This window comes from Leptonychotes weddellii, chromosome 3, assembly GCF_054177405.1.
Source record: "Leptonychotes weddellii isolate Sample4059 chromosome 3, ASM5417740v2, whole genome shotgun sequence".
Lineage (NCBI taxonomy): Eukaryota > Metazoa > Chordata > Mammalia > Carnivora > Phocidae > Leptonychotes > Leptonychotes weddellii.
The window spans coordinates 909,299-926,103 of NC_138371.1; the positions used below are offsets into that span (position 1 = coordinate 909,299).

Consider the following 16,805-nt stretch of genomic DNA (forward strand, 5'->3'; position numbering starts at 1 on the left):
ATTTTAGAGACAGAGCGGGAGTGGGGGGAGGAGCAGAGGGAGAAGCAGACTCTGCACTGAGCAGAGCCCCATGTGGGGGGCACAATTCCACCATCCTGAGATCATGACCTGAGCGGAAATCAAGAGTCAGACACTTAACCCACTGAGCCACCCAGGCGCCCCCCAAAGGAATTTTAAAGACAGTTTAGTTTGTGCTTAAAATTCCCAAGCTGCAATGGGAGGGAGCAGGGGATCCAGGAACCAAGGTAGGTATGAAGGGAGAAGAGAGGTGAATTGGGAGATAGAGGGCTGGAGGAAGCACCCCAGAACCCTAGCCAGAATCTAGCCACTGGGGAAGGGACTGGGCATGGGCTTTGCGTATCCCTTTCCCCATGTTCTAAAGGGCAGCCTGGGCTGAGGACCCCGGACCCTGCGCCTGCAGAGAGCCCCACCTCTCTCAGAGGCTCCAATGGCTTCAGTTGCAGAAAGCCCTTGAGCCGTTTCCCACCGCTGTGCCTCTGCGCATCCTAGTCCAGTTCGCTGCACCTCGCTCCTTCCTCTGTTTGGAGAGCTCCTGCGCATCCTCTGAAGCCCTATTCAGGACTCCCTCTCCGCAGTCTTCTCCAGTGACGCCTCGGTCCACAGAGCTAATCCTTGTCTCCGTGATCTGGAACCCATAGGTCGCCTTGTCCCCGCACCGGACCAGAAGCTTCTGCTCCGTGCCTGCCACAAACTTGTACGGAACCGACAAAAACCGGCTTTGGAGTCCGGCAGAGCTCTTCAGATGTTGGCTTTACGGCGTGTTGGTACGTGGCAGTGGGGACAAGTTAACCTCGGTTAACTGTGCCTCGGTTTCCTCCGGTGTCTCATGGGCACAGTCCCCGTGCGCTCTTCGCGGGGCCGTTGGAGTATTTAGCGCTCCCCCCCGAGGAGCCCTTGGCCCAGAGCTGGCTCCCCGTCCTCTGCTGGACGTGGACGTAGGTGTCCGCGGTGGAGACGGGCCGGCCGGGTCCCCGCGCCTCTCTCTGGCGGGGCTCAGACGGAAGGCCGGCACGCGCAGAGGCGTGGGGGGCTCGGCGGGGGCGCGCGCGCCCGGGGGCCCTGTGAGGTCACAGAGGGGCGCCCCGCGTTCGGCAGAGGACGCCCGTGGGCGGGGTCGGGCGCGGGGATTGACGGAGGCCGAGAGCCGCAGCGGGCGCGTGGGCGGCGGGTGGGTCGCCAGGGAAACGCGACGCTCTTGGCTCGGGGCGCTGCTCTGGGCTGCTCTGTGTTGGCCGCTGCCCTGGGCGGACCAGGAGCGGTGGGTGCCAGTTCTCCGAGGCTCGGTGCGGCCCCGCGGCAGGGGTGCGGTTGGGATCCCGGCGGGAGCGCGGGGAGCCGGGAACGGGCGTGTCCCGGAGCTCTGCGGGGCGGCGGGGGAGGCCTGTGCCGGGGACTCGACGCCCCCTGGGCATGGCCCTCTGTCCTCCCGGGGCCGGGACAGGCAGGACATTTGGGGCCTGGCGGACTTCAGAGGCTGTGAGTGTGAGGTCGGGTGAGGACCGTGTCCCCGCACTTGCCCGTCTGCCCCTCGCGGGCTGGCTTCAGAGGCCCGTGGGGGAGGGGGCGCCTACTGTTTGTGGCCCCTCTGGGGCCATTAGCAGGCGTAATACTGACCCCAACACAGGGCCCTAAGAGGTCGTGCGAGGGTGGCTCCAACCGCCCTTAATGGGGTTCCCGCCCCACTGGAGGGACGGGGACCTCCTCGGGGCACTGGCCAAGGTTTCTCCGGAAGTTTCCAATAGGATAGGGGCGTCGACCAGGTTGGGGGGATGGGGCTTCGTTTCTCTGACGCGGATGGGGGGCTGCGGGCCTGTCCCTGGCGCCCGCCAGGAGCTCTGAGGGCTAATGTGGGTCCCTGGCTTTGCTTCCAGGTTCAAGGACGAGAGGCATGGAAAATAGTTATTCCTCAGCCTTCTATTATGAAATCCCAGATGTTGACATCTATGAAAATCCGCTGGTGGGGAGGGGCGATGACCCTGCTGCCCCCACCGAGGACCTGGGGACCCTGGAGAGCTCCAGCACAATGGATATGCTCTTTACCAAAAGGTGAGGGGTGGGGTGGGGGCTCCCACAGGGGGTCCCAGCCTGACCCTGGGGACCACTTAGCTGGGATCCAGCATTGGGGCAGGTATTAAAAAACCACTAAAACTTATTTTGCTCTTTAAAAGCTTGTCTCTGGAGAGACAGGAAAACCTCAACGTTGTATCAGCCACCACTGAGGAAAATTACAACAGTGGGTTACGAGGCCCCTGCCTGATCTCTGCACGCTCCTTCTGGCTCACCCACTCTGCCTTTCTGTGTCACCTTCTCGTGGCCTTAGGAACATCTGCTTTATACTGTGGAGTTCCCAAGTTGGTACAGCTTCTTCACAGTATGGTAACTGTGAGCAATGTGACACATCTCAGGTCTACTTTGGGCCAGGGGCTGCCCTTAGAGTCTTACCTTGGCATCTTGTGAAACCCAGCCTGTAATCCTATTGTATTTGTCCCTGTTATGGACTGAACTGTGTCTCCCTGGCTCTTCCCCACTCCCAGAATTCATGTTAAAGCCCTCACCCCCAATGTCATGGTGACTTGCATTCGTCGACAGCAGCTCCGCACACGCTTCAGCCCCAGCCGTCCTGGCCTCTGTCCTAGTCACAGGAGGTCTGGAGGGCCCTCTGAGCATGGGGTGCATTCCCAGAGGGTGGGCCGGGGTCCCAGAAGCTCCACCTCGGTCTGCAGCTGCTCCCGCTCCCACTGGCCCTGCCTTTCCCCAGGCTCCAGCCCGAGACCCCTGGTTGCCAGGCCGCCTTGCTCTCCTCTGGCCAGCACACCTCTCCCATGGATCATCCGTCCTCCATGCACCCGCACACCCAGCCCTGGAGATGGGGCTTTTGGGGAATAGCCTTAGATGAGGTGGTGGGGCCCCATGATAAGATTAGTTCCCTTTTAAGAAGAGGAAGAAGCTAAAGCTTTCTCTTTCGGCCATCTATGAACTAGGAAGCTGGCCTTCACTGGGAATGGAGTCTGCAGGCCCCCCGGTCTCAGGCTGCCAGCCTCCAGATTGTGAGAAATAAATGTGTGCGGTCCAAGCCCCCCAGCCTGTGGGGCTTGGTAATAGTCTGAACGGACTGACATAGCCCCTCTTTTACGGATGAAGAATGTCCTTGAGTCACAAGGGGTGGGGGGAAGGAACCTATCTGGTGGCAGAACCAGGAGGTCAAGCCCTTGCTCACCTTGCCAGCTGACCAATTCCAGGGACCCCTACAGCTGACTGGTGGTGTTAATGATGTTCTTGCTTGATCTTAAACTCATTTCCATTTATTTTTTTAAGGAAAATTTCCATTTGTTCCTACTTGTTTAATTAAGGAAGTAGGATCTGTGCCATGCAGGCAAGTGGGAAGAGAAGTGGTGCATGAATTTGTTAGGGCTGCGACAGGCCACCACAGGCTGAGTGGCCTAAACAAGAGAAATGTATTGTCTATCAGTCTGGAGGCTGCAAGTCCAGGGTCAAGGTGTGGGCAGGGTGGTTTCTTTTGAGGGTGTGAGGGAGACTCTGCTCCAGGCCGCTCTCCTTGGCTTGTAAATGACTGTCTTCTTCCTGTGTCTACACGTCATTTTCTCTTCATGTGTTTCTTTGTGTCCACACTTCCCTTTGGCTGAAGGACAGTAGTCACATTGGACTGGGCCCACCCTAGTGGTCACCTCTGTGAAGATCCTGTCTCCAAGTACAGCCACATGGTGAGGTGCTAGGATTTGGGCTCCAATAGAGGATTGTGTGTGTGTTGCAGGGGAGGGTAGGGACACAACTCAACCCGTAGCCACAGGTAAGCAAAGAAAAAACAAACCAAATCTGAGCCCCCAGATTTTATCATTGTTGCATGTGGGTGTCTATTTTTCCTGGCTTCTTTCTACAGATGCATCACAACATGGCAAATGGAGATTCTTGTGTTCACAGGAGATTTTGTGTCCCTTCTTTGGGCAGTGCTTTGTTAAGCCTCTGTGGCTCATAGCTGGCATGGGAGGGCTGGCTGGTGTGGGGGACCAAAGTCTGGAGGTTTCTGTGCTTTGAGCAGCCCCGCTAGACCGTCCACCTGACAGTTGCACAGGGGTCCGTAGACCAGAGACACCAAGATGCAGAGTCCCCAGAGCGCCCTTTCGACTTGAGAGGGAGGCAGAGAGGGGGGCCGTGTGTGTGTGATGGGGCGTAGGAGTAGGTCCCCTTTTAAGTTAGGATTTGTACTTTTAGATAGCAAGAGCAGAAAAGAAGCAAACTCACCTTGATGCCCATTCTCTGCCCCTTGCTGTGCACCCACCCATCCCTGTGGCCTTCCCTCTGTCTGCTTACTGGTCAGCTTGCTGCTCCTCTGGGACCAAAGCTCCCGCTCCTTCTTTAGACCATTCATTAGTCCATGCATGTCTGCCGAGTGTCCACTTCCTGCCCAGCTGTGGGCCAGGCTGCCGGCTCCTGAGTGAAGCCCCTGCCAGGGGCCCTCTGGGCTGGTCGAGGGCACAGGCTTGCCCCACAACCAGCTGGGGTGGGGCAACCATCTGCTTCCAGGTACTAGAGCTGGTCATGCCTCCAGAGCACTGGCAGCCATTTAGCCACGTGAGACAGACACAGGTTGCCCACTTGGGCCATTACTGCACCCCCGTGCCTCAGTTTCCCTCTGCAGAATGGGGGTAGCAACAGCATCTGCCCTGGGGGGGTTGTTGGGAGGAAGGACTGAGATGGCGTGTGGTTCTCTCCACCGTCACTCCTCAGGCCTGTGCCGGTGTGGGTCCTCCCTGCCCTGCTCTTCACCTTCCTAGGGACATCCCAGAGGCCCTGGAGGAGGAGGAGGAGTCCGAGGGTCCCCCCGGGGAGCAGGACCTGAAAGAGACCTACATCCAGCTGGTCCAAGGCGTGCAAGAGTGGCAGGATGGCTGTGTATACCGAGGGGACTTCGGGCTGGACATGAAGCTGGGCAATGGTGAATTCTCTTGGCCCACGGGCGAGGTAACCAGCTCCCACTGCTCCTTCCCTCCTGGCCAGTGTCAGCCAGCCACCACTCTTTCCTCTTCTTTTTCTTTTTTCTTAAGAGAGGGAGAGAGGGAGCGGGGTGGTGGGCAGAGGGAGAGGGAGAGAGAGAGTCTTAAGCAGGCTCCATTCCTAGCGCAGAGCCTGACATGGGGTTGCATCTCATGACCCTGAGATCACGACCTGAGCTGAGATCAAGAGTCAGACGATCAACCGCCTCAGCACCCAGGCGGCCCTGGTCTCTCCTAAGAGGGACGTGAGGTGAACTTGCAGACCACCGGCCAGAAAGGGTGTTAGGCTAATGTCTTTCCCACATGAGAAATGTCTGGAGAGAAACATTCTCACAGACTTCCAGGGTCATGCCTGCGGTTGGCCTGGGTGTCCCCAGGTCGAAGCTTAGGAAGTATTACTTAAGATAAATTCTTATTCTGGGTGACTGTTTTAAAATCACAAATTACTGTATCAAGTTGTATTTATGTTGGTGAAATGGCTTTGTATTTAAGGTTAAGCAGAAGGAAAGGATCTTTTTAACAATCAAGTGAAAGCACGCTCTAGAGCCCACGCAGTAGGCCATGTCCGGGACCCCAGGGGAGACCCCAGCAGACTGGCTGCCGAAGCTGCTCCCCCTGGGGCCTCTGGGAGGGTGGGGCAGCCACGGCCTTGGGCAGCACCGTGGCCGACACCGGAGCTGTGGCTGCCTGTTCTTCCAGCAGGGAGATTTTCAGAGCATGGGTACGAGTGTGAGGTGGGAAGATGTCCCTGTAGGGGACTTTGATTCAGTAGCTCCAAGGGCAGTGGACTGTTGGGGCCCTGGCTCAGGCCCGGTCCATCGCCGGGAATGCACCCCATGCTCAGAGGGTCCTCCAGACCTCCTGTGACCAGGACAGAGGCCAGGATGACTGGGACTGAAGCGTGTGTGGAGCTGCTGTCGACGAATGCAAGTCACCGTGACGTCAGTGATCAAGCACAGACCCCTGTGGGTTGTTTATTGTCTTAGTTCTCAGCTAGGTTCTCCTTTGTCCCAACACTGTAGTGTCCCACAGCCCCGTTCATGGCTTTTGGGAGGTTTGGGTGCCCTGTCCTGCAGAGCACAGGTTCTCCCCATGAAGGGAGACCACAGTTGGGTGGGGGTATTGTGATGGAGCCACGGCTTCATTATTGCTGGCAGGGACCTCGGGTCCACTGAGCAGATGCTCATCCAGCTCACGAACTGGAGAGGCCAGGGGACAAGAGGGCATGCCACTCATGAGCAGTGACCTTAAACACGTTAACTGTGTTCAAAGGACCGGACCAAGCATGTCAGCTCCGGCTGGTGAGATGAGGCTCCTGGTCTGTGCGGAGGGCCAGGGAGGGATGGAGCCAACGATGGACAGGGTCCCTCCGGTGCTTTCTCCCGGGGAGTGGACAGAAATCCACATGCATACACACCCAAGTAACCAGAGGGTTAAATGTCCCCCCTGCAGTTCTACACAAACAATTTGCCAGTCAACATTTTTTTTAAAGTTTGGTGGACTCTGATTTGCTCCACAAAACCATGTTAATTAGATGGGTGTTGGCGGAAGATGGGCAGCCCCAGCCCAGTGCCTCTCTGCTCAGTGAGTGTCCTTGCGCTGGACGGGCTCCTCAGAACCGTAACTGAGCCTGCATTCAACCCAGGTGAGACTGAAAAGGGCCTTTGTTGGCTCTTGGAACTGAAAAGTCCATCACTGGGGGTCATGTGGTCCTAGGCTTGGCTGGATCCAGGGATTCCAATGACCCTGTGGGGCCCCTCTCTCCCCATCTCCATGTGGGGGGTCCAGACTGACCCTCCGCCATCTGGCAAACCCACGGGAGCTGCATCACATGCTCCTGGAAGAGGAAGGGCCCTAGCAGGACACTAGTCTGGCTTGGGCATGGGTCCTGTGGCCAAGCCCAGGTCAGGGCTGGGGCTGGGGGTCAGGAGTCCTCAGGTTGGCCAGTCTTGGTACCGTGTGCCTGGGGGCTGGGGTCAGTCCACCGCCAGCCCCATAGGGAGTCTTCTCCATTACCAGAGGAAAGAGAAGGGACACTAAGCAGGCAGCAGGCAGCAGGCAGCAGGCAGCATCCTATTCCTCCAGAGTGGTCTCTGAGCATTGCTGGGCCCGGCCTGCTCCTGGTGTGGAAAGAGGCTGTCAGCCATGCACCAGGGTCCGGTCTGGCTGTTGGAAAGTGCTCGGAATGGGCATCACATTCTTTTTTCCTCCTGAGACCCCAGGAGAGGGGCAGGCTCGGACAGACCCGCCCCTAACATCGGTGGGGCTTGGGACAAGAGCGGACAGAGGCCCGCATCCATGGCTCAATATGGAGGTGTTTTAAATCAAAGCCACACCAGTGCTCCCCAGCAGGGTCCATAGCCTGCCCCCGGGGCCACGCAGGGAGCCCGAGGCTGGTGCCCCCTCCCCCACCCGGGCCAGCCTGCAGCCTGTGAACCCAGGCAGGATGGAGCTGAGCCCAGGGCAGAGCTCCTGAGCGGAGCCAGCTCCCACCCAAACCCAGTCATGGCTGTAGCAACACCTGTCCAGATGCCCCTGCCTGAGCTAGGGCAGGCGAGGGCGAGCGCGGCCACTGGGGCGCGGACCGCCTGGCACCTGCTCTGCGGCGCGTAGGTGACCGTCTCTAACAGACACCATGCACCCCAGCTTGAAGGGGGCCCGTGGCCAGAGTGGCTCTGGAAGGCTGGGGGAGTGGGGAGGAGCAGCTTCTCAGGCGCGCCTGGCACGGGGCTCTCTTCACAGTCTTACCGCGGGCAGTTTTACCGCGACCACCGCCACGGGCTGGGCACCTACCTGTGGCCCGATGGCTCCAGCTTCACCGGCATGTTTTACCTGAGCTACCGAGAAGGCTATGGCACCATGTACCAGAAGGCCAGGCTCTTCCAGGTGAGGGGCGGGGACGCCCAGTGTGCGGGGTTGGGGCGGATGTGCCCCGTGTGCAGGGGAGAGATGGGGTCCTGCGTGTTCAGGCCACTGGATAAAAGGATATTAGGTTCTGGGGAATTTTATTTGTGCAACAAGTGGTAGCTTTCTTATTTTTGGAGATTAAAACAGTACCAGTAATAAGATACAATAATAAGGCTCATGAGAAGAAGACAAACACAAGTGAGAAGACAGGCCTCTTCCGGATCCCATTTTCCAGAATAGGGCTGGGTATCAGCACTTTGTGTGTCCTTTAGAGTCAACTGTAAATGCACCATAAGTGTTTAGTTTTTTATACATAAACTGGATCGTTCCACATAGAGTGTCTTGAAGCTTGCAGATGAGATACATTTCCTCCTCCTATTTCCTCACAGTAAACCCCACCCACTTTAGTATATATACAGTTTCACAAGCCTAGAGCTGTGTGAACACGCTGGACCGTTCCATCCGCCGATGTTACCCGTGCCCCTTTGGGACTGGTCTCTCCCCTCACCCCAGCTCTTGGCCTGTCCTTTGGCCTATAATTTACCTTTGCAAGAATGTCCTGTTAACAAAACACAATATGGGGCGCCTGGGTGGCTCAGTTGGTTAAGCGACTGCCTTCGGCTCAGGTCATGATCCTGGAGTCCCAGGATCGAGTCCCGCATCGGGCTCCCTGCTCGGCAGGGAGTCTGCTTCTCCCTCTGATCCTCCCCCCTCTCATGCTCTCTTTCTCTCTCAAATAAATAAATAAAAATCTTTAAAAAATATATAATATGTAGACCTCTCACTTAGCAAAATGCGTTGGAGATCCACCTGCGTTGTAGTGAGCCCGTAGGTCCTTCCTTAGTGCTGAGCGCTTGGGCAGCGCCTGGCTCTGCCACAGTTGTCCCACTGTCGTCCAGTTTCCAGCTTTGGGCGGTTATGAATCAGACTGCTGTAAACATTTATATATGGTGTCTTGTGCACATGTGTGCGTTCGTGAGCACGCGCAGTCCCCTCAAGGCCCTGAGGCCCATTGGAGTCAGTCTCCAGCCCCCCCTCCGCCAGCCCCCAATGACCCTGCTCTGCCAGTTAGCACAGGTCTCCCTTTCCTGTCATTTCAGGTCCTGGGGACCCTGCCGTGGGGGGCACTTCCTGTGTGAATTCTCTGGTGTAGGGCATGATTCTTTGGAGATTCAGACATATTTGTGTATGTCAGCAATTCGTTTCTTTTACTGGGAAGCAGTATTCCATTGCGTGGATATGATACACAGTTTTGATTTGATGTTTCCAGTTTTTGGTTATTACGAATGAAGCTGCTAAGAACATTTGATTACAAGTCCTCACGTGCATGCATGTCTATTTTTGCATTTGGGTAAATACCTGGGAGGGGACTGCTGGTCGTATGTTAAGTGTATGATAAATTTTACAGGACACCTCCGAGTGGTTTTCCAAAGTGGCTGTGCCACCTCCCGTCTCAGCCCATCACATGTGAACGTTGTCCTTGCTCCACATCTCTGTCAGTGCTTGGTGGCGTCTGTTTTCATTTTAGCCACTCTTAGGCTTATCAGTATTTCTTTCCTAGTTCTTGCTATTTTTTATATCCTAGTTACAAAATCTTAGCTTAACCCAAGGTGACCAAGATTTTCGTCCGTGTTCTCGTCTACGTGTTATGGTGTTAGCCCTGACATTTAGCTCTGTGATCCGTTTTGAGTTCACTTTTGCATTTCACGTGAAGTGGGGGTGAGTCCTCCTCCCCTCCCCTGTCCCCACCTGTGGGTGTCCAGCTGGTCCCCTGCCGTCGGTGAGAAGACTGTCCTTTCTCCACTGCTGCCCTTTGCACCTTTGTCAAAAACCACACGGGAGACACATGTCTGGTTGTCTTTCTTCATGTGATGTCAGGATTGGCCAGTGGGGGCCGGGGTCTGCAGTCCTATCCCGTCTGTTACGATGGCGGTCTCGTCTTACTTCTCGTGATTTTGGAGAATACCGATGACCGTTATTTCATGAGAGGGTGTAAGACAGTGACCTTCTAAATCCACAATTCCTCCTCCATTTGTTAACTAGAATTCTTTTCTAAAGATTTTATTTATTTGACAGAGAGATAGAAGAGCACAAGCAGAGGAATGGCAGAGGGAGAGGGAGAAGCAGGCTCTGCACTGAGCAGGGAGCCCGATGTGGGACTCGACCCCAGGACCCTGGGATCATGACCTGAGCCGAAGGCAGACACTCAACCATCTGAGCCACCCAGGCGCCCATGTTAACTAAAATTCTTTTATCTACAACATCCTTCATCAGCTGTCTGGTTACTTGGAGGTAGTTTAATGGGAAAAGCAAAATGACACTTGATCGTTTCCCTTTCTTTGTTGGTTGTCAGAGTTGGAAGGTGATTACTGTCAAACATTCTTCAGAGGTGGTCAGTGGAGCTTAGTGGGGTTTTTCTGTATTTTTATGAACTCATGGATTTTAGTATACTTGGTTTATCTCTGTACATTGCAGTCGTTAGGCTTTTCGGTGCCCAGTTGGCACTCTTTGGTCAGGGGGAGCCTCTTTCGTTTGGCTCTTGCAATTGACACAACTCCAGCAGGCTTTGGTGGCTTTCTTGCCTTTTGCGGTGAGGAGTCGTCCCCAGGTCATCCATACACTTCCTGCCCTGGACCCAGAATCGACTTTATCTGGCAGGCCTGGTTCCACAGTGGGAAATGGTGTTTAGAAACCACAGTTTGGGTGCTTATTACTACTGTGTTGGCTTGGTTTTCATATTTAGTATTTTCAGTAGGAGATCTAGATAATATATATTTTCTAAATGAGAAAAGATACCACCGGTTCATACTGATGTCTCCAAATCCAGTTTAGGAATACAGGATTTTTACTCAACAGCCATGGTATTGTATTTGCATACCTTTCCTCTTAGTCTTAAAAATCCTCATTTCTAACCATTAACAACATTTCTATCTATTTTACCTCATAAAATATGTATGACAGTTCGGAATAATAACATAGCACTGGGACCCCACGACTCCTGAAAGCAACTCAGAACTCCTTTGCCTTCCTTTTGCCCTGGGGCTGACCCCACAGGAATGTTGAGTCCAATCACGGGACATAATTCCTCTCTGGGCAGTTAACCCACCACCTGGGAGGAGAGCTGCACTCACTCGCTTTGCTTTTGTTTTTTTAGGATTTGATTTTTTAAATCTTGCCTTAATTTTGTTTTATACTTATGTAAAAAACTGGTATTTTTCTGAAGGCAAATCTAGCAAACAGGGTCCACCCAGAGGAGTCCAGCGTCCATCCCTTCTCTCCTCTCTGGTGTCCTGTCCTGTCATTGGTGACTGTTTCTACAGCTTTATCTTTGCAGGTGCAACCATGAGCCCCGTGCGCCTGTGCGTTCCTCCCCGCTTAGACGGCTGGGCCTGCGCTCTTCGCACTTCCGACGGTTGCCTGCAGTTTCCCATCATCCGGGCATCTCGTGTCCTTACAGCTGGTTGGGAAGGGTTGACCACCGGGAGCTTTTCTCCAGGCTTTGTTGTGCCAAAGGGCATGGCGGTGACGGTCTTGCTCATCAACCATTCTGTGCTTTTGTTGGTGATCTCTGGGATATATTCATTCCTAGGAGGGCATTGTTTGGTCACAAAGTAAATGTGTGTCAGAGACGAACGCTGTGGCATGTTGCGTCCTGCAGACATAACCGTTATTAGGATTATATTTTATTAGTATGATTATAGTTTGCTGCTATACATACTGTCGTGAACGTATGTGTGACCATAGCTTTGATGACGTTGGGATTATTTCCTTATGATGGATTCCTGGAAGGGGAGCTCTTGGGTCAGCTCTCGGGGCACGAGCGCCTTTGGACTCCTCATAGATCTGCAGCAGCTGCTTTTCCGACTGCCTGCCTCCCTGCACCCCCTTTCCTTGCCCTGTCCCCAGTCTTTCCCCGCCCATGGATCTTGTGGCTCCTGCCTTCTGGGTGACAGGAGCTTCCAGGTTGAATGTGCCCCGCCCCACCAAGCCACTTTCACAGACAGAGGTGGCACTTCATGCCCTGTGCAGCTTCTTCCCGAAGTACCTCTGCCCCCCTCCCCCCACCTCCTGCACAATGACGTATCCTCAGAGCGTTTTCTTTTCGTTTCTTTAGCCTGTTGTAGACCGCGAGCTTCTTGTGCTCAGGGCCGTGGAGCTTGGAGCCTTACATCCCAAGTGCCCAGCCCCGGGGCTTCAGCCAGAGAGCCCTGACACAGCAGCCCTGGCCCGGTTCACAGATGCGGGCACAGCTCCCGGGAGTGAACCGAATGCCCCTGCTGTGTCAGGCCTCCGCAACTTCACCCAGGCTGTTTCCTCGGTCCTCCCAGTGACCTCCAGGCGTCCTTCAGTGCCAGCGCAGGGAGCATGCAGCTCTCCTGGGGAGCGGGGTCTCTCTCTGAGCTCCCGGTCCAGAGCCCTTCTCCCTGTTTCCTTGGGTGGGCGGGGGCGGCATTGCCTTTCATTCAAGGCCCTCCTGGCCCTTCCCTCTGCACCCATGCTCCACCCAGCACAGACACCGTCCCACCCAGTGGGAGCACCCAGAGAGGCCCAGGAATCACTGCACCCGGCTGGGTTCACTGGGAGCATGCGTTAGCCCCGCCTCCTCCTCCCCCTCCCTTCTTCCCCATCCTCCCCCTCCTCCTCCTGCCTCCTCGGTTCATGCCTGCTGGGGTCTCTGGGACCCAGTGCCCAGCATCTCCGACCCCCATGCTGCTGGGGTGCCTGGGCTGGGCTCCTAGTGCTGCAAGGGGTTCCCTGAAATGAGCCCACACGTGGTATCCCCGACACGCTCCACCCTGAGACCCCCGGGCGTGTCCCCACTTTCCCAGTAAGGCCACCCCTGACCACCCCAGGCCCGTAGCACCTTTCTCCACCCACGTGTTCTATATTTACACATTTGCTTTTGGCCCCTGGGCCTGGTGCATACTAAGCCTCTGCAAATATTTGTTGAATGAATGAATACATTTATTAGGAAGGTTTAATTTTTTGATTTTGAGAAACCAGTTGCAGAGCAGACGGCCCTGCTGAATTCTCTCTTTTGCCCTAGTGAACTTTGTTTTGCAGGGGCTGTACAAAGCCAACGAGCGGTTTGGGCCAGGCATTGAGACCTACCCCGACGGTAGCCAGGACGTCGGGCTGTGGTTTCGGGAGCACCTCATCAAGCTGTGCACAGAGGTCCCCAGCAGCTTCTCCATACACGACTACCCTGAGTACTCAGGCTTCCTCACGCACTCTCCTGCTAGAATCAGCCTCTTGGGCGAGGAGAAAATGGAGTGGGACCTGCATGAGGAACAGGACCCCTTTTTCTACGACTATAAGCGGTTTCTTCTGAATGATGACTTAACTCTGCCTCCAGAAATGTACACCTACTCAACCAACAACAGCCACCTGCCCATGACCTGCTCTTTCCGCAAAGAATTAGATGCCCTGATCTTCCTTAACGATGTCCCTCCGTTTGTTGAGGACAGCGAACCCTGGTTTATAAAAAATGAGACCCCTTTGATGGTCAAAATCCAGAAGCAAGCTTATAAGTACAGGTAAGTCGTCACATCGTTCTTCATCACCTCAGCGCCTGGAAGGCCTGCTCCTCCCCGCCGCTGACGGGCCTGCGCTCAGTGCTGGGTCCCCGGAGGCCTCCGGTGCCTGGCTGAGTAACTTGCAGGGTTATTTGTCAGGTTAAATCATATGTGCTCTCCTGTTTGACTGAGGCAGCCCAGAGATGGAGGGGGAGGGAAAGCCGTGACGGGCCTGTGAGCAGGGACATGTCCCCGGGTTTCGAGGAGAGGGGTGGAGCAGGCAGGTGCTGGGACCATCGATGTTCACACAGGGTATTGGGACTCCGGATCCTGCTCACCCATTCTTGGGGGCAGGAGTGGTCAGGGGGTTGCTTGGTGAGCATGGAGAAGAGTGTAGAGCCTCGCAAGGGGATGTGGAATAGGGTCATCTCCTGAGTTGATGGGGCTGAGTTCAAATCCTGGTTCTGGGACCCTGTGTGTATTTTCTCTGTACTGGTTGGAGCTTGCGCCCCAGCCTCTGCAGGTCGTGTCTGCGACTAGGTGTCTGGTAGGTCGGGTATCTACGCGAGGTCCACACAAAGAGAAGGGACTGCTATTACCTTGTAATGTATGTATGAGTACGGATCTGACGCGAGAGCCAAGGTGGGAGAGCAGGGTAGGAGTAGGCTGGGGGCTGGCGGAGCCTCTGGCTTCTCCAAAATGGCTGGGAAAGATGGAGCTGCTTCGTTGGTCTCCAAAGACACCCTTCTTCCCCACCCCAGCCCTGGAAAAGTTAGCAGCTACTTGATGAAAACTGATATTTTAAGTTAAAATTTTGAAGAATATTTTCATTTGTTTACTAAACTTTGTCCTCTGATATCACTAAACTGTTTTAGAATTCATGTTTGGTAAACACAAGTGGCTGGCTACTTATGCATTCATGCTTCCCCCCACTTAATCCCTCCACCCATCCCTCCACCCATCCCTCCCTCTCTCCCTCCCTCTGTCGATCCACCCACCCACCCACCCATTTATCCATCCCTCCATTCATCCACCTATCCACCCACCCATCACCCACCCACCCCTCCATCCATTCACCTAGCCATCCATCTGTCCATCCATCATGCAGACGTCAGCTGAGCCAGTAATTGTTGATAACTGTTGGGCACAGAAGGTGCCATAAATCCATAGATTGTTGACGGTGGAGGAGGTTATGTGTACACAGGAGGCTTAAGTGTGGGCTGGTGAACGGGTCATGGGACTTGCCTGTTATCTACTCAAAAAGTGAATGAGCAGAGGTGGGATGTGAGTGCTTGGTGCTGAGTGCCAGACCCATGTGTGTGCCTGGCCTTCTTCCTGCCCGGGGCCCCTCCTATGAGAGCCCCTTTCCCAGCACACATGAAGGGACCGATGAATCAGGTATGTGCAGGGCCCATGATAAGCCTGAGCATCTGCACCTGAGGGCCACAAGTCACACCACAGTGCTGCGTCCACGCCAACTGTGATTGCTCAGTGGTGCAGCCCCCAGGGCTCAGGGTGCCTGAGGAGTGGACTGTAAGGGGAGGAAAAGGGCCTGGGGCAGGGCAGGGTGAGGAATGAAGAGAAGGGGTATAGGAGAGAGGGCCCCGAGTGGGGGTCCTGAGCTGGCCTAACACCACTGAGGCCCACCGTGTTGCCAGGAACAAGAAGGCCCACAGCAGCTGGAACATGGGTGCCATCCTGGAGGGGGACCGGAGAAGCTTTGCGTGTCGTGGGCCCAAGGAGCGGCTTGCCAAGGACATGATCCTGAGGGCTGGGGAAGGGAACTATGACTGGATCTACGGGATCCTCAGGGATGACCTCGCCAGCGCTGATGTGGCTGATGCCAAGGGCTACACTGTGCTCGCTGCGGCTGCTGTAAGTCCCCATGCGGGGTGCCCCCGGCACTGTGGACCCGTGACAGTCTGGGGTCCTCTCCCCTCTGCGGGGCTGCTGTCCTCCCAGCCATAAGTGGGATGCACAGGGTCAGATGGCAGAGAGGCTGGGGCGTGTTGATCTTCCCACGCCGCTGTCTCTGAGTCAGGTACCTGCTGTCCTCACGAGGCTGGCTTCCTCCCTCCAGGTTCACTGTCACAACAACATTATCAACCTTCTGCTGGACCACGGGGCCGACGTGAACAAGTACACAGACGAGGGCCTCACGGCGCTCAACATGTGCTTCCTTCTCTACTACCCGTCCAGGTGCTTCAAGCCCAACATCGCTGAGCGGACGGTGCCCAAGCCCCAGGTCAGCCCCTTGACCCTGCAGCCCGGCCTGGCGTCTATAGCACCCTGTCCCCCATCCCCCATCCACCTGTCCATCTCTCCTGGCCGCGGTCCCCGGCCTCCCTGTCTCTGTGCAGATGGGCTTCAGATGGGGTGAAGGGACACTACGGCCCGCGGGCGGGGAGTGGGAGGCAGGGACAGAGCCAGCATGCCCACTCAGTGTCCTGAGCTCTTACCGCAACGCCAAGGGCTATGTGTCCCATCCAAGCCAAATGCACAGCAGTCGGCCCAAGACCCCTCCTGTGGGCCCCAGGGAACGAGACTCGGAGGGAGGGGGGGAAGGCTGGTGATTCAGGAGTGAGGCACCCCTTTGCCCGTTGTGAATAGAACTGCCCAGAGGTCCCTGGTCAAGCGTTAGCGTGAACTCCTGCTTTGGGTTGTTTGGGATGTACCCCCAGCCGTGGGATCGCGGGGTCACGTGGTGGTCCTGTGTTTCGTCCGTCCGGGAGCTTCTGAGCCCTGTCGCCGCTGCAGGGGCAGCTCTGTATGCCTCCGTTCCAGGGCAGGCTCGGGGCCTCACAGCTGGCTGGGCAGTGCCCGAGGGCCCGCTCTCTGCAGCGCAGGGCAACCTCCGTGGCCTGTTTCCTGAGCGCCGGCTGCAGGGGCCGCGTCTGCATACCCCTCGGGGAACCCTGGACCCTAACTGTCAGCCCTGTGAGGCAGGCCCAGCCTGGGACTGACCTCCTCCCAGCAAGCCTTCCGTGGGGGCTGCGGCTTTCTGTCCTCGTGGTCAGGGCCCCTCCTGGGCAGGTGAGGGAATGGTGCTGGAAAAAGTCCCCTTGCTGGGACTCTTCTCTCACCTTAACCCTGTCTCCTGAATTTCTTCCTTGAGAAGAGGTGGGCAGAGCTCCTCAGGTACCAACACATGGCCCCCACCCCTGCTTCTCCAGGGCAGGCCTCAGTTCCTGCCTTCAGTTCCCTTAGGTGGGACCACACCAGCTCCTGAGGATTTCAGGGTGGGGAATGGGTAAGGGAGCAGGTGCACGCGGGGAGGAGGCCAGAGCCCACCGGGTCCCTGCTGTCCTGGGTGGGATGGGGGGGCAGGTGCACGCGGGGAGGAGGCCAG

The 16,805-nt window shown here is 56.0% G+C and overlaps 1 protein-coding gene across 1 annotated transcript; it reads left to right on the forward strand.

Moving 5' to 3' along the window:
- The first annotated feature begins 471 nt into the window (after nt 1-471).
- Nucleotides 472-15,836, forward strand: ANKMY1 (ankyrin repeat and MYND domain containing 1). Its single transcript, XM_081815287.1, has 7 exons — nt 472-785; nt 1,893-2,067; nt 4,815-5,001; nt 7,776-7,919; nt 13,005-13,477; nt 15,115-15,331; nt 15,537-15,836. Exons 1-7 carry the CDS (start codon nt 764-766, stop codon nt 15,834-15,836), a joined length of 1,518 nt encoding a protein of 505 aa, XP_081671413.1. The 5' UTR covers nt 472-763.
- Nucleotides 15,837-16,805: the final 969 nt, after the last annotated feature.